General features: G+C 36.7%; 1 protein-coding gene across 3 annotated transcripts; it reads left to right on the forward strand.

Moving 5' to 3' along the window:
- On the forward strand, nt 1-27,972 carry LOC124396722 (choline transporter-like protein 2). 3 transcript variants are annotated; one of them, XM_046865976.1, is made up of 23 exons: nt 7,219-7,374; nt 7,539-7,657; nt 11,614-11,662; nt 12,257-12,330; nt 13,294-13,378; nt 13,565-13,649; nt 14,887-14,997; nt 15,152-15,212; nt 15,341-15,464; nt 17,391-17,474; nt 18,813-18,925; nt 19,192-19,323; nt 19,515-19,614; nt 19,952-20,044; nt 20,374-20,458; nt 21,545-21,807; nt 22,680-22,774; nt 22,982-23,085; nt 23,318-23,391; nt 23,491-23,561; nt 23,772-23,857; nt 24,997-25,081; nt 27,374-27,972. In XM_046865976.1, the coding sequence occupies exons 2-23, from the start codon at nt 7,627-7,629 to the stop codon at nt 27,472-27,474; spliced, it is 2,106 nt and encodes a 701-aa protein (XP_046721932.1). In that variant the 5' UTR covers nt 7,219-7,374; nt 7,539-7,626; the 3' UTR covers nt 27,475-27,972. The 3 variants fall into 3 exon arrangements, with proteins under 3 accessions (XP_046721931.1, XP_046721932.1, XP_046721930.1); XM_046865974.1 differs by lacking the exon at nt 27,374-27,972 and adding an exon at nt 25,640-27,258; XM_046865975.1 differs by lacking the exons at nt 7,219-7,374; nt 7,539-7,657; nt 27,374-27,972 and adding exons at nt 1-150; nt 25,640-27,258.
- The last annotated feature ends 12 nt before the right edge of the window (nt 27,973-27,984 follow it).

Consider the following 27,984-nt stretch of genomic DNA (forward strand, 5'->3'; position numbering starts at 1 on the left):
GACTTTCCTCTTTAATATGTTAGAGAAGTGTTTGCGCCATTAAACTCAGCCTACTGCCGTCCTGATCTACTGTACTGTAGAAGCCTTTCATCTCTCGGGATTTTTACATTTATATAAAGATGGATATAGAGGGCGAGGAAAAAAAATACGGTGAGTAAATAAGTAGAAATAACGGTGTGTGGTGGATATGAGAGCAGTCAGGGTGTGCAGTGTTTACAGTTCCAACAGACTGCTGCAGTAAATTAGGGTTGTTTTGCTGTAGTGTTGTTAAAGAAGACTGTTGTTTAGACATTGGTGTTATTTATCTTCTAAATTTATCTTCAGTGACGTTTTTTCCTGGCTTCAGTCAGTTCATATAGGTTTCTCCTTTCATTTTCCTTTTTAGTATGCATGAAATAAAACCTTCCATATCTCTCCATGTCATGTGTTGAATTGGCTTGGTTTGAGATAACTGTCTTGCTGCATGATGATGCATTTCTGCTTAATTGGATTAGAAGACTTCTGGATTCCTTCTGCTGTTACCACCGAGTTACATCAATAAAGCCATGCAAACCCAAGCCATGCGATTACCTCTGCAAGCTTTGACGATGAGCTTGTACGTATTGGATCGTGAGCAGATCCTTTCTTTCTCCTCTATTACTTTGGTAGAGGTAAATCTAGGATCTGGGATGTTTGTGGCTCATTTTTGTATTGTTTGTGAATTTTAGTTTGACTTTGTAGAGTACAACATGCCAGCAGAAAAAAAAATGTAATGTCATATCAAGGCTGGATAGTGGAAGAACAACAACCTGAAGAAACCTCTGTGAACTTCTCTTTTTGCCTCACAGGAGAGCAATGAATGACAAAAGTGTACTGTCATCACTAATGTAGAATTTGATATATAATAATATGATACATATAATATGTAGTTTTTGATACATATAATATGTAGAATTTTAGTTTTATTGTGGTTTTTTTTATTCTTTGCATTACTTTAGCTGTAAATGTAAATGTGTATTACTAAACTAACATGTGCGTGTGTTAAAAAGGATGTGCGATAACTCCCTAACTATAACTTTAACACTTCATGAGTTGTCTTGTCTACTTAGAAATATTTTGCTGTGAGTGAAGATCTACATGCATTGGTATGAGTTCATGTGACAAAGTTAGCTCTCAGTCACATAGAGCTTATTAGTTATTTTAAGTAGTAGTACCTAATTTCTGAATATTTCTGACTTGTTAAAATGAATTTTGTGTGTGTGTGTGTGTGTGTGTGTGTGTGTGTGTGTGTGTGTGTGTGTGTGTGTGTGTGTTTGTAAGAACCTCCACAACTTGGTACTTTAATTAGCATGCTGTAGTGAATGTCAGTAGAGGGTTTGGTCTATATACAGTCGTCATAATCATAGGGGTCTGAATTGCTGTCTGTCATTAAAGGGCAGCGCAGAGTCGTGGGACATCTGATCTAAGGGCCTTTTTTAAATGGAAGATCCCCAAAGTGTAGTCTAGTTCTATTTTCTGTCATGCAGCTTCAGTTGGTACAGATGTTTTAGGTTAAGCATTATGTATACATTTCAAAAGCATTTTCAGAATGATAATGCTGTAAAGCAAATGATTTGTGTCTAAAACATGTGTCTGAGCAACAATGAAAGAAGCAAAGTATTTTATTATTTTTTTTATTTATTTGAAATAAATATAGATGTTCAGTGTTAGATCTGTGTGTTTGGTCTTTATTGTGGCTGTACTTTGGCTTTACTTTGGATGTGGTAAAATGTGCTTCGAAGTATGTATACTAGATAAAAAAAAAGAGAGAGATGTATTGTAAGAATTAGGAAATGCAACTGATGGCTGTTTATAGTATTATTAGATGGGGTTTTTATACCCTGAAATCTGCTTCCTCCCTTCAGTATAAGTTGGTTTTTAAATGGCTTTTCTTTTGTCTTGAGCTGAAGATGTGACGTGTACTCAGCCTGCCTTTTCTTCCCCTGGTTTCAAAAAAGTACTGCAAAGAAAAAAAGGGGTAACAAAACGAGGCACAAAGAAAAAAAAAAAAGACGAAGTGAAACTTGAGGGGAGGTGGCATTGTATTTCTAACGTTGCAAGGAACAAACGAGGGTCATTAAGCGGCCATACGTGAATTCCATGCTATTTTTAAAAAATAAAATAGGAAGGTGGGAATTACACAGATGGCTAAAGACGTTATGTCAAGACTGTAAATAGATTGTGTTTTTAAGAGATTCTATGAAACTGCCTGCCTTTTTATTTCCTGCTGAATAATGTTTTCCTTTTTGACATCACAACCCTGCATCCTGGAACCTGAACTAGGTTCATTTCTTTACTTGGTATTTTAACATTGTTGTTAAATTTGTTGCTATTGATAATAATTGGCCAGTGGCAATGTAAAAAACACACTTTAGGTTTTTTCCATTTCTCTGTAACATGGGATAACTCAAAAGTGATATCAATTAATCCATCTGTTATTCTTTAAATATATTGTTAGCTTCAATAGCGGGCCATCAGACTTTTTCCAGGCCTAAACACGATCAGAATCACTGACCTATAAATATGTATTAAATTAATCCTAATAGACTATTCTCTTCATGTCAGAGCTTTTCGCTCAGATGCGCTGCTTCTTGTAGTGTTTGTTTACGTTGCATTTTCTATCCAATCAGATTTCGAGTTTGTCCCACTGAAGCTAACTTGCAGCCATACAATAGCACTGCCATTTTCACGTTTTTTGATTCGATGGTCAGAGTAGGGCTGTTGCTATTAATTATACAGTGGAACCCGGTTATCTCGCCCTCGGTTACCTCGACAACCCTATTAAGAGCACTTTTTTAAGAGCGAATATCTCGAGCACAAGGGGGGAAAAATTTGCCATTTAACGTCGGTTATCTCGGTGCAGCCGCAGAAGAACTCGCGAAAGTGGCGGAAAAATCAAGTCTTCCAGCTGCTACAGGTGTTGTATTGTATACTGGTGAATCTCTGCTGTTAGTTAATGCACATATGCCTTTTGTTGTTAAATGTTATGCGATGAACGGGAGGCGAAAGCCGCGCTTGGCGGCGCAGAACGTGTGATGACCATCCAAAATCATAGAATGAACACCGGCAGGATCGGGGGGAATCCGCGGTGCGCTTTGGGAAGAAAAGAGCAGCCGTTGAGAGAGTGCCGGTGGGAAGACACATACCGGGATACGCATGCGCCATAACAACGACCGCCGTGAACCAACATATACCAACAATAACGGACAGTGAGAGTGTGGAAGTTTAAATAGGAGCTGGTGATGATGCTAAACGAGCACCAAATGTGCACGATTGAAGCCGGGAGCTTCAGAGAAAGCGGCCGAGAAAGCACCTGACACGCTGAAGGGGGCCGAAGGGGGCGTGGCAGGTGGATTCCTGACAGATAAACATGTACTGTATGTATTTTTATAGCATGCCTTTATCAAACAAATCGCGGCAACGCTGTTGTGTAAAAAACCCTTCAAAAACAGGTGCATGCACATTCTCATTTATTAACGCACATCATGTACATAAAGAAATTTCAAGCACGTTAATATATTGCCGCCATTTTGATTTTCGGTTATCTCGATCATCGGTTACCTCGATGCTTTTTGGTGACCCCCTAGGACATCGACATAACCGGGTTCCACTGTATTAGTAATCAAGTATTCTACCAATTATTACAACGATTAAGTAATCGGATAAGAAGTACTTTTTCTTTAATAAATTTTCTTTTTTTTTTTTTACACACATTGGACATTTGGGGTCCCTTAACATGCTCGAAAACTCTTGAAATTTGGCACGTCAAAGTCCTTTGTCACTAGGGCCGGACAAAGGCTGGAATACGGGCGTGGCAGGGGGGCTCTGTAGCGCCCCCTGTAATTCAAAAACAAACATTCCTGCACAGATCGGGCAATTATGTACGCACATGCACGAGAGTTTTTACGCATATAGATCTCATCGACCCGAACAACTTTCGCCCTCTAAACTATGAGCTCCGCCCAACAGGAAGTCAGCCATTTTGGTTTGTTTTATAAGTGCATGCGGTGAACTTTTAAATACTCCTCCTAGGGAATTCATGCGATTGACATTAAACGTGGCGAACATGATGCCGAGACATTGGACTTGCTAAATTGCGAAGGGATTTTTGATATCTCGAACGGTGCTGCCATGGCGAGGCGACGAATTTATGGCGAATTCGGAGAACAGGAAGTGTTTAATATCTAAAGCAAAAAATGTTTTATTCGGATGACACGCGGTGTCTATGTTCGGCCAAGGATCCCGATCGCATCGATGTGTCTATTGTGAATCTCGGACATAGCGCCACCAACAGGCGCCAGGAAGTGTGTCAGTCACAAAAGGTGGATTTTTTGACAGTTGCATGTGGTGAACTTTTAAATACTCCTCCTAGGGTATTCATCCAATTGACACCAAACGTGGTCAACATGATGCTGAGACATTGTAGATAATAAATTGCAAAGGAATTTTTTATATCTCGAACCCTGTTCCCATGGCAACGCGTCAAACTTATTTTTTTTATTTTAGGCATATTTAAGGCTTTTGCCGTGCTTAGATTAACTTGAAATTTGACACATACATCACATTTGACAAGTCACATACATCACAAGTGTGGACAAAAAGGTTGGACAATGGTGTGTCTCTTAAGTGGCTCACTAGTGCCCCCGTTTGTCTAAAATGTGGGGTTTCTTTTACCTACAGTCCCCAAATGGGTCAGTAACAACATAAAATAGTCCACTGATATTTACCCACTTGATGCACTTGCCCACCGTGCATTGCTTTCTGGGAGGCACCGTATAGCCATACACAAACGTGCGAGGGCCCGCCATCGCTGCTTGCAGCTATATTTTTTTTTTGTTTGTCACACTTTAATGTTTTAGATCACAAACTAATTTAAATATTAGTAAAAGATAACACAAGCAAACACAACATGCAGTTTTTAAATAAAGGACGGTATTATTGAGGGAAAACAAAATCCAAAACCACATGGCGCCATGAGAAAAAGTGTTTGCTCCCTAAACCTAATAACTGTTTGGGCCACCCTTAGCAGGAACAACTGCAATCAAGCTTTTGCGATACTTGCAATGAGTCTGTTACAGCACTGTGGAGAAATCTACTCTGGATGAGTCATTGCTGTCCTCTTGGGAAAAATTTTGATTCACCGGCCACGCCTGGGAAGGTTTTCTATTGTTCCATGTTTTTGCTATTTGTGAATAATGGCTGTTACTGTGGTTTGCTGGAGTCCCAAAGTGTTAGATACAGCTTTATAACCTTTTCCAGACTGATAGATCTCAATTACTTTCTTTCTCATTTGTTTCTGTATATATTTTTGCTCTCAGCATGGTGTCTAGCATTTAAGGATCTTTTGGTCTACTTCACTTTGTCAGGCAGGTCCTAATAAAGAGATTTATTGATTGTGAACAGGTGTGGCAGTAATCAGGCCTGGGTGTGGCTAAAGAAATTGAACTCAGGTGTGATAAACCACAGGTTTAACAAGGGGCCAAACACTTTAGCCTTTATTTAAAAACTGCATGTTGTGTTCACTTGTGTTATCTTTTACTAATATTCAAATTAGTTTGATGATCTGAAACATTCAAGTGTGACAAACATGCAAAAAAAACAAGAAATCAGGAAGAGGGCAAACACTTTTTCACACCACTGTATACAAATAAAAGAAAATAAGATGGGCCTCTTAAAATAAACAAGAAATTTGGTTGCCTTTTTAGAATCATTTACATTTTTATTGCTGAAATTGCATACAAGAATATCCATTTAGTGCATTTAATTGCCATATTAATGTAAATGTAAAGACAAATATATACACTAAAAAATTGTAAATAAAAATGTATTTTAGATTACTTTCTGGCACTACAAAGGGGGTGACGCTGCCTGATTGGCTAAAAAAAATGTGAGAAAAAAAATAACTTTTTATTTAATGTGGCGGAAACAGGCTTCCAAATAATTCTTCTCCTTGCCCCTCGCCGTTTGCTCCCCATTCCTCCATTTTTTATTCCGTCATCTGTGTTCCCTCTCAAGAGCGCTTCATAGTTTAGCGGGTGGTGCGTCAATAATAATGGTCTGTGGGAAATGCAGTGCTCTGTGTGTAGTTAAATAAACTAAACGAAGCATCGAGGCAAAATATTTTTATGAAATTTTGTAATTGAATTACTCAAGTTACTCGAGGAATTGTTCCAGCTCAAGGTCAGAGCGCACAAACCTTATCTGTAGCAAACCGCACAGGCTCAGATATATTTGTGTGGATTTTATAGCTTTTTTTTTTCTTTTCATTCCACAATAGCTGACAGAGCAGAAAAAAATGTTTTGGTTGCAGATATACTTACAAGGTCATTTACAAGGTTAAATATTTAAGAAAAGCTGTATATAGTGAGGAAATGTCGTTTTTTTTTTCTGTAAAACCTAGACAAAAACACAATTTTCACTGAATGAAATGCACAAACCCCAGGGCCATTTATGAGGTTAATATGAATGCTTATGTTAGAGATGATGTATTTGGGCTGTGCTGCAGTGAAAGGATATTTGTTGAATTGTGTTAATTGAGTTTTTGCTTTAGTGGAATTCGTTCTCAATGCATTAGATACCCATGTGTGATGCAGCGCTTTGTTATACTGTGTTTTTGTATGAAATTGGTGGTTTCTATAGTCATGGCATCATAATGATGGAATTAATTGGTGGGTTAATTCAGGTGTGTAATTCACAGCCGCCTCTGGTAGGCATTGACAAATTGCTGTGCTAAATGTGAATGCTGCTTTTGGAGAATAATCAAGATGGCATTGTGTGTAGTGTAATGGTTCTGATTGTGCTTTTGTCTTCTATAACCAAGATATGAATACTGAGAAGCTGACGTTACAGTCACACTACGGCTAAATTGTTTATTTTTGCTCCGCTAGTGGAAATAGACCCCAAGGAATCCACACCTAGCTATTTCATATTAATTAGAAGGCGTGTCTGAGGAAAAGTGGCACCACATTTTTAGCATCATGCTTCAAGCCCATAATAATTTTCGATTCTTGAAATGCATCTCTTGTCTATCGACGGTTTCCCCAACATTGATGTAATGACAGTTTCGAAGTATGAAGTGTAATTTTACATTTTACGTGGTGAGTCATTGCACGGGCGGAGTGATACAAACTCAGCGACACACCCCCCCCCTCCCACGCGCTTGTCTCTTAACCAATCATATTAGTTTGACCGGGACTAACTTTGAAGAAAATTCCTTTAAAAAAAGATTGAGAGCGTTTTCTCAGGGAATCCACGTGGTCTAATAATATTCGCACTCCGACTTTAATTAAAAGGCAGAAAACACGTTAAAAGCTGGAAACTAAAATATGCAAACGAACTGAAACTAACAAACAAATGGTAAGCGTGTCTACTACCGGTTCTACTGGTTTCTCACGCTGAGGGGCGTGGAAGAGTTCAGTTCCGAGGGCGGGCGCGCTACAGTTTTGGCCTCAGCGCTTCACTCAGCTTTTATCGCATATTGTGATTTGTTCCGTATCGCACATTGTGTGTGTTTTTTTTAGTTCTGAGAGACGACCGGACGCCCCAAGCAGCAGCGAAGAGAAATAAAAACACCAAAAACCTCGTGAACTGAGTGTCGGGAGTTTCACAATGCCGGAGGAAGATGATTACAAAAAGCATGGTAATGCACAGTCTGGGAAATCTACACCGAAGTTCATTTAACAGACGTAGTTTTGTTCTGGTGTTTTGCTTTCAAGCTGATATCTAGAACAGCGTTTATGTTATGACGCATTTGTGTTATTAATTTCCTACAGCATCTCACACCATGTTGAAAGCGACAGTTCTACAAATAACACGGATCTTTGCGTTTGTTTGTGTACAACCATTTTCAGTTGCTGCTGTTAGACTGGATTATAATGTACAGGGTTAATGGCGCTATACATGATGTGAAGTGAAGGCATGTTTCGACACTTTTCTGCATGTCTAGGACTTGTTTTGGGGGAAAATAAAAATGACTTTCGATAAATAGATGCAAATATTACGAAGTCGAAATGCCATAAGTGGTATTAGTTGGTCTTGTTCGCTCTTGTGTGCTGGTAGAGACTGTGTTTGTGTGTGTGTGTGTGTGTTCCTGTGCTAGTTGAAGTGCTGCTTGCTAATGGAGTTGACTCCCTTGTGTATAACAGGGATACACCCTTTTCTTCTCCCCTGCATGCCTGCTCGCATTTTATACCCAGCTCCTTTGGTGTGAGTTTGTGGTGAAGGGCATCAAAAGTCATAAAAACATTTAAGGAATTCCTGCATAGAAAAGTCCCAAGTTTAAAAGAAGCAATCTATCAGACATATCATTTGTCAATACCTTGGCATGTGCTGACACTGCACTTTTAAAATGCATGTCAGTATGGAGAACCATATGCTTTAACATTGCCTGTGTAGAGAATAAATATAGAGTGAAATTGTGGGAAGTGTTGAACAAACACTTAGCAAGAACGACCGTGTCAAATCAGTTCGTGGGAAGGTGATAAGATGAACCAACATCTTTTTTTTTTTGGCTGCTTGCCTGATGCCCCATAGGAGCTATACTCTAAAATCTAGTAATTAAATATATAATCTAAAATGAGCTCATCAGAAATTAAGTGTAAAATGGAAACTGGTAGAAAAAAAAGACTAATGGGTGGTAAGCTACAGCGATTCGATCAGCACTCAACTCTTACTTCTTGATTTTTGTCTAACATTTTTAGATCGTGCATTTTTGAGTGTATGGAAATGCTATAAAATGTTATTAAAATCGTTTTGGATTTTCAGATGCATTCATGTACTCTGTAATCTGTTACACCAGATTACAAACTTGGAAATGCCATCAGTCGTGAACTCTGTTGGGAGGAATTATAGCCTAATTAATTATTTTCATGAGAATGCAGCATATAAGTCAGTCTCAAGTTCATGATTGCATATTATCTGATTGATCTAATTTATCAATTTAGCCTGCATTTTTATTTATTTATTTATTTTTATTTTTTTGCTCATGTTAGGCGAACCTACACAACTGCACTATTCAACCAGTCAATCATGTGGCAGCAGGCCAATGCAAAACATCATGCAGATACAGGTCAAGAGTGTCTTTACAACAAACATCAGAATAGGGAGACTGTGTGATCTCTGTGACCGTGGTTGTGGCTTGAATATTGGTACTGTGAGTGCTGATCATCTTAGATTTTCACACAACACTCAAGGGTTTACACACAATTGTGATCAAAACCAAAACGTCTGAGCAACACCTTTGTGGTTGAATATGCGTTGTTGATAAGAGAGCTGTGAAAAGATTGACCAGACTTTTCTCAACTGGCAGAGATGTCATGGCATAGTTGATGGTAAATTTAATTGAAGCTCATGGCCGATAGCTATATGATTTGAATGTATTGTGCTGCTGCCAGAAAACTGGCTTATATTTATGTAAATATATAATTGTACAGGTGTCCTAATGAAAGTAGATGTGGTGAATGCATATAGATAGATTGTATGTTAATAGGTGTGGTCCCGTTGTTTATGCTAAATCTGGATTGAGTGCTGATTTTATTTTTTTTCCTTTCATTTTGTTCCCCTTCTCTCACACACCACAAACAAACCCTGAAGAAAGCAAAAAAAAAAAGAAGCCCTGCCCAACACTTGAGAAAGCTCTTGTTGATGATTCTAAAAGGTTGCATATGGGGAAGCTTTTATTATTTTTATTTTTTGTAATTTGTGAAGATTTTCCCCCTAAAGTGCAGAGTGTTTGTGTCATTAAACTGAAACTTTGGAGAAGTTAACATCAAAGCTTTTGCTTGACCTTTATACCATGGCGCATTGTGTTAAAGACTGGTGGGTGTAAATGTTTCGTTGTAAGGATATGACTCAATCTCAAGCTACAATATGATCCAATTGCAGAAGGCTTCCTAAACGGAACCTGTCCAGTCACCAGACTGGAATGCCAGTTGTAGATTGTGTTGGTAGAATTCCGAGCAGGAAAGCCGACACTTACAGCCCACTCAATTTTACTCTTTTTCACTCTTTTTTTTTTTTTTTGTTATGGTCTTGTTTATGGCCTAAATTATCATGCTCTCTTTTTTATTATTTCATTGAAAAGAGAAAAAAAAAAGGATCCTGTTTTATGTCTTTTTTTTTTTTGTTTAATTTTTTTTATTTTTTTTTTACTTGTCAATTAAGCTTGAAACATGTTTTAGGTTAGTAAGGAAAAAATCTACATGTGTATGGTGAGGGTGATAATAATCTAAGTATCGTGGTGGGGCAGAGGTGGTGTGCATGTGGACGTTACAGTAACAGTTGAAACAGGGATTACAGTACACCAGGTGGTTGGCAATAAATGATGGTTAAATCCATGCTTACAGCATTGACATGACAAATATGTGGCCATCAGTGGATCATTATGCCACATTCTGGAGGGGCCATGTTTTAACCCTTGCAAAGGCCATTTGGTGGTATCAGACCAAAAGCTGATGTGTCACTGTGTCTATTATTAGGCATGAATATTACAGCATTATTTTGTTAAAGAAATGAAGTTCCAGAGATAAAATATAGATGATAAAGTATATTTATAAAGAAGAAACTCAAGATTTATAAATAGACCAGTTTAAACAAGTGTCAAAAGAAGATATTGTTGAGGCTTTGATAGCTTTCACTTTCAGAAGCAGGACTTGTAATCAGTGTGGGATGTAATTGGTTTGAAGTTTAGCTTGAAATATCCCGGGGTAAGACTTTTTCTTTTTCTGGACATACACTGAAGCTGTTGAAATGAGCTGAAATTGTACTTCCAGAGGCAGCAGTGCAGCTACACAAACATCCAAATGTCTAGTCTAAAAGGTTATTAATATTGTGTTCCTCTCACAGCTTTATGTAGCGTTTTTTAGTGTCACTTTGTTTCTTAAATGATAATGGAATCGTGTGGGGGTAGATAACTGTTAGGCAGATTTACTGTAGCTTTTGATTTCACAAGAACCCCACGATTAAAAAAAATGTAATCATTGGTTAAAGGGAAACAATTTTTCTGTTCATCCATAAAATGTTTCATATGATTTTAAAAAGTGCTTATTTTAATCAGACCCTCATACTAACCAAAGCTCTTGGTGTTCCATATATTTCTCTTGGATCTGTACTTTTTTGGGGGTTTTTTTGTCCATGTGACCAGAAGAGGTGTCAGGGGGACAGTGAAGTGATGGAGACTGTTGCAATCCATATTTATTAATGAATTTGATCTGTTCGCTTGCCTTTGTAGCTTTTGTTTTTTTTTTTTTGTTGTTTTTTTTTTTTTTTTTTTTTTTGGAAAATAAGTTAAAACTTAGAAAATCAAGTCAACAAATTACAAAGCCAGAATGCTGGCCGTTATAATTGAATAAAATAAAACGAATAAATGAATAAAATAGACTTTAAATCAACAAATCTAGATTGTTTATTACAGTAGCAAATTGTGAACGGAATTTCTGACTATAAAAATCTTTTATTGTTTGTGTTGTTTCTATAATTTCTCATGCATTAGCATATGATTTAATAGAAATGTTAATTAATGCAATACATTGGATGATTTGGCTCGTTTTGTTTCAGCACATTTCCGCATATAGCCAACTTATTTTTTTTTCTTCACAGGTGAACCCAGAAAATATGACCCTAGCTTCAAAGGGCCAATCCAAAATAGGTAAGAAACAGTTTTTGGTTAAAAGCTGTGTTATTTACACGAAGTGCTAATAGTGTCTGTTGTTTCAAAAACTGTACAGTTTGTTGTACAGCAGCATAATAAGCACCCCAGAAGAGGGGTGTGAAATTGCTCACATATTACAGTCATGGTAAACTTGGCTTGGGTGAACTTTTAATTATGTGAACAGTGCTGTGTTGCATTTGAATGTGTACTAGGAGTGTAACACAATACCCATATCTGTATTTGTATAATGCTCCAGGTTGTTTGTTTGAACTTGGAGTGGGCATGGCTTAAACCCAAAAGGTAGAAATGGCAGCACTGTAAAACCAAACGACCAGAAAGTAACTAAGGGCCATTTATCCAAACATGAAAGGAAGAACCTTTAGCTCATGTGACATTATGATACTGTCCTTACACACCTTTCCCTATTCTCAACTAAATTCCCTGTGATTCTTCTTGGCAAGCTTAAAAAGAAAAATTATTTGAATAATGCTTTCATATGTGTATCCCTTGTGCATACACCCAAGTTTAGCTCTGTATCAAATATAATGCCTTTTGGAATGTAATTGTACAAAATTGTGTTCTGTTTTGCAGAGGCTGCACAGACATTATTTGCTGTATTTTTTTCATCGTGGCCATAGTTGGATATGTCGGTGTGGGAATACTGGGTGAGTCACTGGCTTGATTTTAAAAGGCAAGACGGTCTGTATTTATAGTCTTTATGTTCATGTCTTTACCTGCGTAGACAAAGGAGGGGTAACAGACTATAGGTTTATGTAATTATGGCTTTAAACAGATAATGGAAATACACACCAACACAACAGATTAGGCGATTATGGAACTATATGCTGTAAATCATATTAAATTTATAGGGAAAAAATGTAATATAGCCATTTTCTGAACTTTTCTGTGAGTGCCCATCCCTTAGTGTTCAAGGTTTTTATTTTTTGAAGTCAGTAGTAGTTTTATTAGTAAAACATAAATGATGAACAGATATTACAATTGCCATAAAATTTCTAGCTTATCCTGCATTGTTAGCTAGTGTTAGCAGGCGTGAAAGGATTAATAGATGTAATCATTTCTGTTCAAATTAGTTTAAAGTGCACATCTACAAATCACTACACTTTGAAATCACAAAATCGCATAAATATGATTCATGCTTCGTAATCTTGTCAGTTGCCCTGCAAAATTTTCTTTTTAGGTTTATTAAAAATATTCATGAAGTTAAAACTGATCATGGGCCTCGTAATTGTTCATGTGCTCCCAGGCTCAGTGAGCTTGTTGTGGAAACAATCCCACTTGTTTGGGTGGACTTACTGGGTTGCTTGCAAACTAAATGAGTCATTGTGGTGCAATTTAAATTCGACTCCCTTTATTTCTCCAGCCTACAGATTTTTGTGGCGAACTCAATAAAGCATTGGACTGTAGTCTTGTATGTTCAGACATACAGTGCATGCCATGTTATGTAATACTATAGCTTGAATACGTGCCTCATATTGTGCTTCATGTTCTTACAACACTTATATATAACCTAGCGTTTAAACATTAAATATTCACAACAATGTAAACATTGTAATGTTTGTGTGTGTTCAGTCAGTCGGCACTGTTTTCTCTTTCGTTTTCCTCTGCAGCATGGTCTCAGGGTGACCCTAGGAAGGTGATCTACCCCACAAACAGCAGAGGGGAATTCTGTGGTCAAGCTGGAACTCCTTTGGAGTAAGTTGAAATGCCAGACAGCAGAATCTCTTCTTGATTAATGTTAATTCATAAAGCACATGGAGGATGAATAGGAAGCTTTTTTTTATTCACCTCTGTGGCCCTTGTTTCTCTCTGTCTTTTTTGTTTGTATATGAATAATTTATGGTTTGTACATTTGTTTTTTTTTTTTTTTTTGTTAAACAGGAAAAAGCCCTTTCTGTTCTACTTTAACATCCTGAAGTGTGCTAGTCCGGTAGTCCTCCTAGAGTTCCAGTGTCCCACCACTCAGGTACTTCCTGTCTACCTTTGCGCTTATTAACAGATTGCTCGATTGAATAATATTTTGGCAAATATGGCAGTGCATAAAATGGAGTTTTATGCTCAGGGGTACTGTATATATGAGAAAGCAAACAACTGAGTACTAATACATTTAAAACTATAAACCTAACATTATCCTGATGTTGCATTCATGTTTATAGAACAGAAATATTGTGCAGATTATGACTAGGCTGTTTAAAGGGTTGCGAGAAATTCATAGATGCCCCTCGCAAATGAAAAACAGTTAATCAAACTAAAAGTTAAAGCTAAATTTCATCTTGTTTTACTTTTAATATACCGTAATTTCCGGACTATTAAGCGCACCCATATAAAAGCCGCACCCACTGAATTTGACAAAGATTTTTATTTTGAACATAAGCCGCACCTGTCTATAAGCCGCAGTCTACTCTGAAACTAATGAACTTTACACAGGCATCGTTAAAGACAGTGTCTGTTACACGTGTAACGGGTGAAATATGTTGTGGCTCCTTTAAGAGCAGACTGGCATTTTTGGAATGGCCTTTTTTCGGTATTACTGCATGTGTGCAAGGTCGAGGAATATGTCCTTATTATTTTCTGATTCTTATTTCTAAGTTTATTTGACTAACAGGTAACGCTGTTGCCAAGAAAAATAAAAAAGCACAAGTTTTAGAAACCTGTCTGTGCTTATATGATTTCTGTTGCAGCTGGAATTACAGGTCAAACGTCAGAGGAACCTCATCCATATTTATGATGTGGTGCGGCCCGATTCAGTGGGAGCGCATCTGATTTTAATATAAAGAGTTTCATTGTTTCACCTGAACCTGTTCGGCAATTTCATTGGTCTAATGTTATGGTGCTCAGTTTTTTGGCTTGAAGTTTGTAAAACCGGGAAAAACCCAGGAAAAATCCATAAAATAGCCGCTTCGTTGTTTAAGCTGTGGGGTTCGAAGCGTGGGGAAAAAAAGTAGCGGCTTATAGTTCGGAAAATACGGTAAACTAGATGACCCATTTAGTGCTGAGTGAGAGGGTCTGTATCTAGAAACATAAGCAGTGTGTTGTAACTTATAATTCATTAAATGGCATGTCAAGATTGTGATATTGGTGTTTTAAATTTTGACATCAGGTTGGTAATGTAAAACTGTAGTTGGGATGATATTAGGGAGTTAGTATGATCATTAACCAGAATAACAGGCCTTTTATGTGCTCTTCTGTTTCTTTATTTTCAGATTTGTGTGGAAAAATGTCCTGATCGATCCATGACGCTGGTAACTGCCAATGTTATTCCCAGTGACTGGGAATACTACAAATCCTTCTGTATATCTGACCCAGGAAATATGGTAGGTAAAATATAGGGGGGAAACAAGAAGCTCAGAACTAAACCACTTTATCCTGGTGTGCATGCGTTTGTGTCTGCCTGCCTGTTTTCTATCTGTTGCCATTTTGTTACAGTTGATTTTAAATAAAATAAATTAAATTTCTTTTGCTTCATAGGCCCCTACACTGATTCTTAAAGAAGGGCTTTGTCCTGGTGTGCTCATACCTACCAAACCATGTAAGGCATTACATTTACTCGTATCAATTTTATAAAAAAAAAAAATGCTGGCCACTTTATGATTAGTAAGCACATGTTACCATGAAGATATTGCTTGATTGTCATTTTATTATTATTTTCTTTTTCAGTTACCAGGAGGTGTTTCCCTGCACTTGGCATAAAAGGAAATGAGATCACTATAGGAAACCATACTGATTTTAAGGATGGACAGGGCAACACTGTAAAGGCCAGTGACCTACTACCTGCCGTAAAGTGAGTATACACACAGATACTGATGTGAGTAAGATTATTTACATGTTGTATGTTAAGTAAACGTATGCCAAACCTTGTTTTGCTATTAAATCCCGCACACATCTTCAACAGGTGTTCTTACATTTTTTTTAATGTTAAGACCCTATATTTATATTTGTAAAATTTTATTTGAATAATAAATCAATTACTATTTAAATAACATTACAAATATTTGATTGTATTTTTATGTAGCTACTACTAAAAATAATGTAATAATAAAACTATTTTTTTTAATTATTAAATTTATAGTTTTTTAAACAGTTAAATTATTTATATTGCTAAGATACATTTGTTATTCAAAAAAAAAAAAGCTAATTACATCATGTGACTAAACATACAATAAGAGCACAACAAATATATAATAACTTTCTTCTGAAAACTAAAGCAGCTTTAAGAAACCACGGGGGACGCATAAGTAAACCGTTTTGACTCCCACAATCGTAGTTGTTGTTAATGAAATGCCCGATGTTAGTAATCAAGTAGTGTGACTATTATAAAAGCAGAATCTTAATGAATTTGATGTTTTGCATGCTCGTGTGCATGCTTGTGTCCTAACGGCAAAAAGACAGACCCTTAGCCATGACCTCAGAATAGCATTTGCTGCTTTTTGTCAAACTGGAAAGCGATACAAGGCCATTTCCAAACAATAAAAAAACTATTCTACAATGAAAAAACATTGTTTACAAGTGAAGAGCCTTCAGGACATGTCCCAGTAAAGAACCAACACAATGAATAATACAAGAGCTCCATATTGAAACATACAGATGTGCAAAATTGCATCTGAACAAATATTTCAGCAGTATTCGTCGGTCTGACGAGCCCAAGTTGGTATATTTATCATATACACTCTTCTGAATCACCAAAACCACCTCATACCAACGGTCAAGCACTGTGGTGGTGATGTAATGATTAGGGCTTGTTTTGTAGTCACGGGACCTGGGAAAATAGCAGTCTTTGTGACGATGATGAACTCCAGCATACACAAGTGTTCCTGAGGCAGGTGTGAGGCCAATTTTCCAACATTAAGCTGGGTCAAAGTTTGGTCATGCAACAGGAGAGTGATTGACTTGAACATCAAAAGAAGAAGGAAAAAGAAAAGTCTTTGAATGACAGAGTGAAATTTCAGACCTTAGGTGACCGTAATATAGAGGAAGGAAAAGAGACTGAACTAAGTGAGAGACTGAAACTATTACAGAAAAAATTACTTTGGCTAAGGTTAGTTCTGCATAAAAACATTTTTTTTCACCCACTTGATTTCTGAATGTTTGTTGGAGGGGGAAAAAGACTGTTGATTTATTATAGAACATTTAGTTGTTGTCACCTGAGGTTATTTGAGTGCGTGGTCCTCACCAACATAAACAAACTAGGGCTGTTGCTATCTATTATTTTATTCATCGAATATTCTTCCAATTATTCCAACAATTAATTGATTAATCGGATAAGAAGCACTTTTTCTTTACTAAAGAGCGATACTAAACATACAAGAGAAAATAAGACTGCACTTTCTTTCAGAAAAATGTAAATATCTGAAAACTAAATCTATTTAGTGCATTTAATTGCCATATTACATCAACATACAAATATATAAATGGAATATAAACCTCTGCTTCATCTGTCTTGTTAAGTCTCCTCCAGAGTTGATTGTTAGTCAGAATTCTCTCCAGGGATCAGAGGCTTAGTTTCATACCATGTGATTCCATTGATTGTAGCCAATTTTATTTTAATGTGTAAAACTTTCTGGCACTACAGCCAAAACAAACCTCTGAATTAGGCAAACTTTTTATTTCATGTGGTGGAAATGCCCTTCCATATGAATCAATGAATGTTGTTGCCTTCCCACCTCCCAGTTCAAGTTTATTAATGCTTTTATGTTTCTTCTGCTTGCAGAAATGCCACAATAATTGCAGAAACTCGAATGGTGGTAATGAAGATCTTTGAGGATTTCACACAGTCATGGTATTGGATAATCCTGTAAGTAAATGATAATTTGTCTGTGGAGATATATATATATATATATATATATATATATATATATATATATATATGTATGTATGTATGTATGTGGAGATTTTACATATATATTAGGGATGTCAATTTCGACGAATTCTCCTGATCGATCGTCGTTTAAATTAACGATCAATTAATCGTTAACCTTCATACTGCAAGATGCATCTACAGTAGTTATCGCATGAATTGTTGTGCAATGACACTAAAAACGCAAGCGTCCTCCCACAAAGGAAAGGGTTTTTACTGTAAATAAAATGCTAGTAGGATTATAAAATGAATCGATTGATCATTTCATATAATTATTTAATTCAAATACAATGACTAATATAACGCAGTCTCAGATGCACTCTGGCATATGAGCTGAGCGAAGCGGAGTGGTAATATTTCCTTAAGAGCGCAGAGCGCTTTTCCACTCCGCTCGCTCAACCCAGTCCATGTGTATTTTGTAAAGATCTACGCACATTTCATCTCGTGTGATTGTGTGCGTTTGTGTTTTTATGAGCCTATTTTGAATATTCTATTGAACAACAACGGCAGCTATTTTCACGGAAATAAAGTGAATGAAAATCAAATACACTTTTTCAGTTTTTGCATTTTAGGAATGTTTGCTAAGGATAGATTAATATATTTAATACATTTTAATTAATACAATTAAGAAGAATTTTAAAAAATTAGTTTGGAAACATAATTGCTATTTATCAGCATGCATAATTTTAGACAATTATAAAAGAATTTTGGTACAAACAGTAAACAATTAGGCCTACTAGAAAAACTTTATGTCGGAGCTGGAACTGGCTTACGGCGAACGTCAGCGGAATATTAACGGAGCGCTTGCTCGGGCGGTTAGCGACTGAGTGGAGTGCACTTCCATAGAGCGGAAATCGTAGCGAGCGTGCGTCCATGTCAGCAAGTTTTTGTTACGGTGACGCTTATAGGCAACATGTCATTTGCAATCATTTTGCACAGTCGTTGAGTTATTTTTTCTGCCTTCTGAGTTCCTACCTTTTTCCCAGCTAAAATGGAGGTTATTGTTGGCTGTGTCGAATCAAATCCTGTCCCGGAAACCGCTGGATACACTTTTTTCAAATGATATATCATGGTGCTCGTTGATGTATTATATTTTAAAACACAGGCACAATGTTTGCAATACATATTAAAATATATATATATAATATATAATACATAAGCAGATTTTTTTTTTTTTTATATATGTTAATAAATCTGATGATTAATATCACATGGTTGTTCTTAACACATTAATGTCTGATGTTAGAACTGAAGCTCATGTCTGTGTTTTCTCAGTGGTCTGGTCATAGCAACAGTTCTGAGTCTGATCTTCATCGTATTGCTGAGGTTCCTGGCTGGCATCATGGTCTGGGTTATGATTGTCATGGTCATCCTTGTCATTGGATACGGTAGTGCCTTTGTCACAACATCTAAGGATGCATTTTGTGGGCTAGGAAACTTGTGTGAAAAATTGTGGTTGGATACGCTTCTGTTTATATGTGGTGGTTATAAAGATTTTCTTTTTCTAATTTAACTACATATGAAAATACAGTGTAGTTTTATATTTTGAATCTAGTACCCGTTTCTATTTCTTGACCAAGAGCTTTATTCAGTCTAAATGTGTACAGGCTTTACTCTTTGCTCAAACTTTTTCTATCTTTTATGTTCTGTAAAGGTATCTTCCACTGCAGTATGGAGTATGTTCATCTGAAGAACAGTCCTGGGGCCAACATCACCCTCAAGGAACTAGGCTTCCAGATGGACTTGAATGTGTACCTGCATATCAGGCAGACCTGGTTAGCTTTCAGTAAGTCACCTCAATTCACTTAAATTCACTAAAGCTGCACAGTGTACAGGCCATGTTTCAATTTGATTGATCCCAAATTCAGTTATGCCTCCTTCAGCACATCTTGAGTTCTCTCAAGATTCTCTCAAGACTAGCATGTGTGGCATGCATAAGACACACACTGAATATTCTGCTTCTGTCCATCTCTGCAGTAATCATTCTGGCAATAGTGGAGTTCATCATCATCCTGCTCCTTATCTTCCTCAGAAAGAGAATATTAATCGCCATAGCTCTCATTAAAGAGGCCAGCAGGTATGTAGCAGCATGCGTTTCTCTCATAACATTCAATAATTTTGTGTATCCAGTGAAAATTATTAGCAAAAAACTGTAAAACATCGACTCCATAACTACTGTGTTTTTACCAACTTTTCTTGTTGTTGAATAAAGAGCCAGTGTTCTGATTATAAATTCGTTATGGCTCTAGCAAAGACGACCTTTTTTTTTTTTCTTTTTCACCACTCTGTTTTTATAGGACTGTATTATGCCATCTCTTGTGAACCACAAAGCAAAAGGGGCAGCATTTAGATATTGGAACTACATTGAGATGAATACATAAAAAAAAAAAAATAATCAATGCTATTTTTTGCAGGGCCATTGGTCACGTGATGTCATCTCTGTTTTACCCTCTGTTTACCTTCCTTCTTCTGTCAATTGTCATTGCATACTGGGCCATCACAGCTATGTATCCTTCAGCTCTGCCTTAATTGTGTGCATTATTCCATTTTGGAAATGTGTTCAGCCGTTATGGTTTCTTCTCAGTACCTGGATGATGCATTATTTGCTTTTATTAACTTCAAGATTAAAAAAAAAAACAAGCAGGCTGGTAAGGAAATAATCTATGATTTCTATAATGTATAACTGCTGTAATGTTGGGATGATGCTGAGAACGTTCAGTTTTATTTTATTTATACTACAAATTTGCTATACTACTAAATTTCACACCTTTTGCTTGAACGGTGTGTATATATAACACTTCAAGTGCTACAGAAACACCTTGACAACTTTGTTCAGCTTCCTGTCGACATCCAACGAAGCAGTGTACAAAGTGTTTAATCAGACTGAGTGCATTTACGCAAGTAACACCTGCAACCCTGAGGTGAGTGTCTTGGTACAAAAACTGTTTAGATGGCCATTGATTAATCAAGTAATCGGTTTAGAAGTAGCTTTTTCTTCATTAAAGTAAGAAAATAAGACTGGTCTCTTAAAACGAACAAGTAATTTGTTTCCTTTTTAGAAAAAAAGCATTATTGCTGAAATTGCAAGAATATCTGTGAAGTCTAAACCCATTTTGTGTATTTAATTGCCATATTACATCAAAATGCAAGTATATAAAAAATATATAAAAAACTATTAAAACAAAAAAAAAAAATACATATAACATATATAACATATACATAACATATACATATAACATATACATATACAATTTTTTATATATATATATATATATATATATATATATATATATATATATATATATATATATATATATATATATATATATATATATATATATATAAAAATTTGAAAACCTAGCGATTTCTTTGGCCTTAATCTTCTCCTTGCCCCTCGCTGTGCCATACGCACAAACCGAGGCTGAAAACGTGCGTAAACCACTTTCCACACAAAGGTTGTGATTTATAAAAAAAAACAAACTTGATGGGAGAAATTGTGCACCTGTAAGTACCGTATTTTCCGGACTATAAGCCGCTACTTTTTTCCCACGCTTTGAACCCTGCGGCTTAAACAACTAAGCGGCTAATTTATGGGTTTTTTTCAGTTTTTACAAGCTTCATGCCAAAAAACTGAGCCCTGTAACATTAGACCAATAAAATTGCCGAACGGGTTCAGGTGAACCAATGAAACTCTTTATATTAAATAAGATGCGCTCCCACTGAATCGGGACGCACCACATCATAAATATGGATGAGGTTCCATCCCTGTTGTGTGCCTACACAACGTTTGTAAATGAGACCCCCAGAGCAGCCCAGAGTTTGCACGTGGTGCGTCAGTAATAATGGTACGTCTGGAAACACAGTGCTCTGTTTGTAGTTAAATGGACTCAGCTTTTTTTTTTTTGGTATTCAAGTTACTTGATTAATCTTTTCAGCTCGATATAGATGTAAGGAAATCTAACCGATAATCTAATAACTTGAGTGTTGATGTGTTTTGATTGTTTCAGAACTACACCATGTCTGAAATGAAGACCCAATGCCCACAGTCTCAGTGCCTTTTTGCTTTTTACGGCGGCGAATCTGCCTACCACAAGTACCTCATTCTCCTCCAGTTTTACAATGTCTTCCTCTTTTTCTGGTGTGCCAATTTCGTGACAGCCTTGGGCCAGATGACTCTGGCAGGTGCCTTTGCTTCCTACTACTGGTCATTCAACAAGTCTCGCGATATGCCAGCCTGCCCAGTATTTGCCTCATTTGGAAGAGCTCTCAGGTATGTGACTGACAACACCCTTCCCAAAGTCTATAAATAAATCTAAAATAAACTTCCTGGATTTTTCTTTGCTTTTCTGTTGACCCAGCAGTTTTACAGATGGTCTTGTTTTCTTTACGTATGCATACCCTGGTGTCTACTTATAGAGGGCTATTTGAAGGAAACCTCTGTGGCTTTAATATGGGTTCACTTGTCCCTTTAGAGCAAAGCTTCAGTACAAATCTATAAATGAGCAGGTACATTCTATGGGGAAATATTTCTCTCCTTATGGGATGGAAATGTCTTCAACAAAGCATGAGGGCTCACTGAGTGGTTCGATAATGGTATTAAAAAATGTCATTTATGTGTTATGGTCTTCAGGCATTCAGCCTCAACCAAATTAGACGGAAATACCTTTTACCCAGTTCTTGAGGCTTATAGAATGCATGTGAAGGTTCCTGTATACAGTCAAAGGTTGAAAACATTCTGCAGATTTTGTCACACATAAAATGTCATGAAAGTAATAGTCGTTTTGCTTGAGTAGAATATTGTACTAATCTTTCTACCTCCTAATGTATTGAGACATGAAGTATCTCTCTACTAAATAATGGGTGGAACCTCTTTTCCCACAGGATGTAATGGTATCTTTTGGAATTTGGATAAATCCTTTTTTTTTTTTTTTTTTTTTTTTTTTTTGACTTATTGTCTAAAATTGAGTCAATATATTGCCCACTTCTGTAGGGCTTATGCATTATAGCGTTTGTTATGAAATGGACGGAAAGATGTAATTAGGAAACAATGTTGTGTAATGTGTAAATACCCCAGATGAGCTACATTCTTTTTCTTGTATGCATTCCTAATTTGTGTGTTTATGCATGTGTCTGTGCCTATAGGTATCACACAGGCTCTCTTGCATTTGGTTCTCTCATCTTGGCTATCGTCCAGGTCATTAGGGTTCTGCTGGAATACCTGGATCACAAACTAAAAGGTTAATCGAAAGCTCCTACATAACCCGATCCAGTATGGATTTGAATCATTCATTTTATTATTGTGGCCATTGTTTAAAAAAAAAAAAAAACATTAAATGAGCAACTAGTTTCCAGAAGTGTAATGTCATTGTCGTTCAACTGCCAAACAAAGTAGATCCTTTACTGAGCTGTGTGGGTTACTGAGAGATTCTGGTTTGTCTTGACAGCGGCACAGAATAAATTTGCCAAGTTCATCCTCTGCTGCCTCAAATGCTGCTTCTGGTGTTTGGAGAAATTCATCAAGTTCATCAACAGGAACGCTTACATCATGGTATGCGTTTCTGTGTGCGTTTTATGTGTGGGGTCGAAAATTCATATGTAGTTTTGATAGTTTATTCAACATAGTTCATCAACATCTTGTATAGATTGTTTAGTTTTGTTTTTGAAGTGTTTTTTTTTTATTATTATTATTATTCAAAAGACAAGATAAGACACTGGATTTAGATTAGGGTGAGCTCTATTATTCCAGCACAACAGGTAAACAGAGTCGTGTGCTCCCTCAGGTGGCCATTTATGGTAAAAATTTCTGCACGGCAGCTCGAGATGCCTTCTTTCTGCTAATGAGGAATGTGATCAGGTGAGTAAAGCAAGCAAACAATTTAAATAATAATTAAAAAAACCCACTTCATTTTAGATTTTTTTTTTAACTTCTTTTATAATTGTTTTTTTCTTTTAGGGTGGCTGTCTTGGACAAGGTCACGGACTTCTTGTTGTTTTTGGGGAAGCTCCTTATTGTGGGCATTGTAGGCAAGTGTGTGTGTGTGTGTGTGTGTGTGTGTGTGTGTGTGTGTGTGTGTGTGTGTGTGTGTGTGTGTGTGTGTGTGTGTGTGTGTGTGTGTGTGTGTGTGTGTGTGTGTGTGTGTGTGTGTGTGTGTGTGTGTGTGTGTGTGTGTGTGTATTTGTGTATTTTAAAGATTACATCGTTCTATAAATCTTCTTTACATTTATTTCATTTAGGAATCATCTCCTTCTTCTTCTTCTCTGGGAGAGCAAAAGGAGTGGATGTTGTACCCAATTTGAACTATTACTGGGTGCCCATTCTGGTAAGAGTGCAGTTTTCTTTAGCCACTGCAATGCAATAAAGAAACAAAATCTTCATGAACTGCGTCTGTAATTTACGGCTGCTGCTGACGATTATTTTAGTAATCGAGTCTTCCACCTATTATTCCATCGAGTAATTGGAAGTACTTTTTCTTTATTAAAAAGCAACACTAAACGTACAAGAGAAAATTAGACGAGTCTTTAAAAAAATAAAAATAAATAATTTGATTCCTTTTTAGAAAAAAATATTATTGCTAGAATTGCATACAAGAATATGTGAAAACTAAACCCATTTCCTGTATTTAATTGCTATTACATCAAAATACAAATATATAAATAAATAAAATCATAAACAAAAATATCAAAATAAATTTCAGATTACTCTTTAAAAAAAAAAAAACTATTGGATGCAACAAAAATGTTTGTGTTTAGAAATAGTCAATTGCAAGAAATAAAAGTAGCAAATTGACACTTATGTTGGAATTAGGCAAACTTTTTTTTTTTATATGGTGGAAACCAGATTTCATATAAATCTTCTCCTCGTCCCTCATTGTTTTTTAACCATTCCACCATTCTTTTATTGTTCAGCGTCTTCTGCGTTACCTGTCCAGAGCACTCTAGAGTTTAGTGGGTGGTGCGTCAGTAATAATGGTCCGTGGAGAAACAATGCTCTGTGTGTATTTGCCTCGATTTATATATATTTTTTGTATTGGAGTTACTCAAGGAATCGGTTTAGCCCTCGTGCAAAAAATCAAAATGTTCAAAAATGTTTAGATAACTGTTTGTTTAATAATTCTTTAGTCAAAAATCCTTTGCAGATTAAGCTCTTAAGATCTAACAGCTTTTTTTAGAAGGTGAAAATCATGGTTAATTGTTAGCAGTGTTGTGAAATTAGTCCAGTGTAAATGGCAATGCCTTCATTTCTATCTGATCCTGCAGGGAAACCTCAAAACCTTGGGAAAGTAAAATCTAACTAAACTGGATGATTGATTAATGTACGAGTCTAATGGTTAAACTGCATAAAATGTAATTCTTTGTGATATTTTTTGGGCATTTCCCATGGTCCCCAGGTTAATTTTTTTAGAAAAAAAAAAAACATCAAACAGAACCAACGTTAAAGAATGTGTGTTTGTTTACACAGACGATCGCAGTGGGCTCCTACTTGATTGCCCATGGCTTCTTCAGTGTGTATGCCATGTGTGTGGACACACTCTTCCTTTGCTTCTGTGAGTACTGGATGAAATTTTTACCACATTTTAAACAATACTGGTTTCATGTGCCTGTTCCAGCAGGAGCCTTATCTCCTGTACCAAATGCATTAAATTCATCCTATACTGTAGGAGAAAAATATGTTGCAGGGTTACTGTTATTTTCCCATGCCAGTATATGCTTGAGGAGTATATGAATGACAGAATTAACCAGAGTGGTTTCTTAACTCTTTGCACTATCTATCTTTACTATTGAACTGTGCCATCTAACTAACATGCTACTCTGCTGTCTTTGCTGTTTAAATCTGACTTTATCCTATTGCTGTTTTTTCTCTTGTCCCTGTTTGTCTGCCCCTCTCTTCCCTTTCACACCCTTTCCCTTTCCTGTTTTCTTTGGCCACACTCCATCTAACATGACCTCACTCTCTTTTTCTTACTTTTTATTTATCAACACTTCAATGTTCACACTCCAACATACATTTATACATTTTTCCCATGTGCCAATGCACGGTTCTGCCTTTACGTTCTCTCTCTCACACACTCACACACACACACACACACACGCACACGTAAAAGGTGAGGACCTGGAGCGCAATGATGGCTCCGCGGCTCGGCCGTATTACATGTCGTCCACGCTGCACGACATCCTGTCGAAGAACACGGAGGCGCCCGCTGTCAATTCTTCATCGTCACCTCAGGAGGAAGAGGTCCCACTGAGAGCACAAAGGGTCTCCGTGGAACAATGCACTATCGATGAGCATCCAGAGATTTATCCTTCTGTCTAAGTTTTATTTTTGTCTGAGCAGATGTTTACTTGATGCCATTACGTGTGCAGAACGCACTCACCATCATGATTATCACTACTTGTCAGTCTGCACGATCTGTCGTTACCGTTATTATAACTGAGTGGTTAATGCTATTTAAAAAAAGAGAAATTTGATTGAAATTCCTTTTTTTGTAAACAAAGCTGCTTGCGAGTGAGACAGACAACATGGGATCAGCATGGACCCCACAGCGGTGGTGTGTGTCTTGAGCGTGGAGTAATTCTCAACAACCCGATTGCAGAGAATGTGTGGCCTAAAGCTTAAACCATAGCTAATATAAAATGTGGTGTACCGTCTTTTGTCAAAGGAATACTAAATATAACAGTAAATTAGGCATCAATAGCTTATACCTACATCACTCACTGAATCTATTTAGGGAGTATTTATTTATTTTTGTATTGAGTGCAGCCCATTGTACACTGAAGCTTTTCTGGTGGTTGAAGAAAGTCTGGCACCTTTTTAAGACACTTGTTTTTTCCTATCATTTGTAACCTGACTGAATATAAAAATCCAGTGAGTAACTGCAGTGTATTTAAGATAAGATATACCTTTTGATCGTACCACAGTGGGGAAATCTGTATGTTAAAGCAGCAAAGAAAAAAAAACTATAGAGACATGGTAGAAATTTGATTTCAATATAAGATGTAGTAGTAAAAGTTGGGGCACAGTGTACATAGAAAGATCTATTGAAACCCTTTTTCTAAGGGTCTCTCAGTGGGCATGTCTTTCTGTTGTTTTTATTTATTTTCTCCACAGCACTTTAGACAGCCAAAGAATTTGTTTTTTGGACACTTTATTTTATACTCACTAGACACTTTAATAGGATATACCAGATATAGAATAGATATACCCTTCGCTCATTAATTAAATTGTTGGTGTGTCAGGGTTTGCAGTGGCTAATTGTAATGTTTAAGGAAAGTGTGCGCAGTCCTTCAAACTTCTGGTGTCATTTGTTCTGCAATAGGAATAATACTCTGCGCTATGCATTTACTCTTTACGTGTTTGTCTAATTTCGATGAATTATGCTGATGATCCTCAGGCTGGACTTTGTTGTATTTTGTAAACAAGTTTTTGATGCAAATGCTAGCACCAATAGGCGCTGCTGGTCATACGCATGTTTCCGCGTTCTATTTCACCAAAAGAAAAAATAGAAATAGAAACTGTCGGGTAGATTGGGTAAAATCTGCACTTTTTCCACACACTAAGCCTTATCTCTCTCAAAAAAAAAAAAATAAATAAATAAAAGCACCACTTTGCCTTGAACTGTAACCACAATGAATATACCCTGACTTCTCAACCTTGTTGTTCTTTCCTCTTTTAACTGTCTGAGTGGTGCCTTTCAAATCTGTCTATTAAAATGCATAAACTTTGCTTGTTTTTCCTGTTCTTTTTTTAAGGCTGTTAAGTCATTGTCTTATTATTTATAGTCCCCCCCCTAACTACCTTCCCATTACATATCCTTGCTTGTGTCCTTTCTCTCGACCAGTGGAAGACCTGGAGAGGAATGACGGCAGTGCAGAGAGACCTTACCTAATGTCCGAGTCCCTTCTTGAAGTCTTGGAAAAGAAGAATCGCAACAAAGAATAGTGAGAGAAAGTTGATGGATGCTTACCAGGTGCAGTAGCCCAATTTAAGGCCAAAGTGTTTGTACATGTTTTAGTAAATTGTCTTAAATGCATGCGTGATCGTGGACATGCCATTCGCCTGCCCTGTACTTTAAGGGGGAAAAGCAGCCCAGATCCTTATATTCTATGCAAATATGGACAGAAACACGTTTTGTATTTCATTGTAACCATGTTTTTGGAGTTTAGTTACAATACAGAATATTTTAAAAAGGTGTTTTGATAAAGTTGCTTTGTGCTGGTTGTACTATTTTAGCATTATTTTTATTTACATTCTGTTTAATGTTTAAAGAGAATTTGTTCAATCTTTTAACATGGAAAGCTGGCATAACAGTGGTAAACATTGCTTTTTGTGTTCGATCACTTGGGTTAATTTTTATATTTGCTTTTTTGAATATGATTAACTGCCGTTATTATTTTTTTGTTAAACTTTCATATGTATAATAAAGATAAATTAACCGTATCTTTGCGTAAG

Source organism: Silurus meridionalis, chromosome 14, assembly GCF_014805685.1.
Source record: "Silurus meridionalis isolate SWU-2019-XX chromosome 14, ASM1480568v1, whole genome shotgun sequence".
NCBI lineage: Eukaryota > Metazoa > Chordata > Actinopteri > Siluriformes > Siluridae > Silurus > Silurus meridionalis.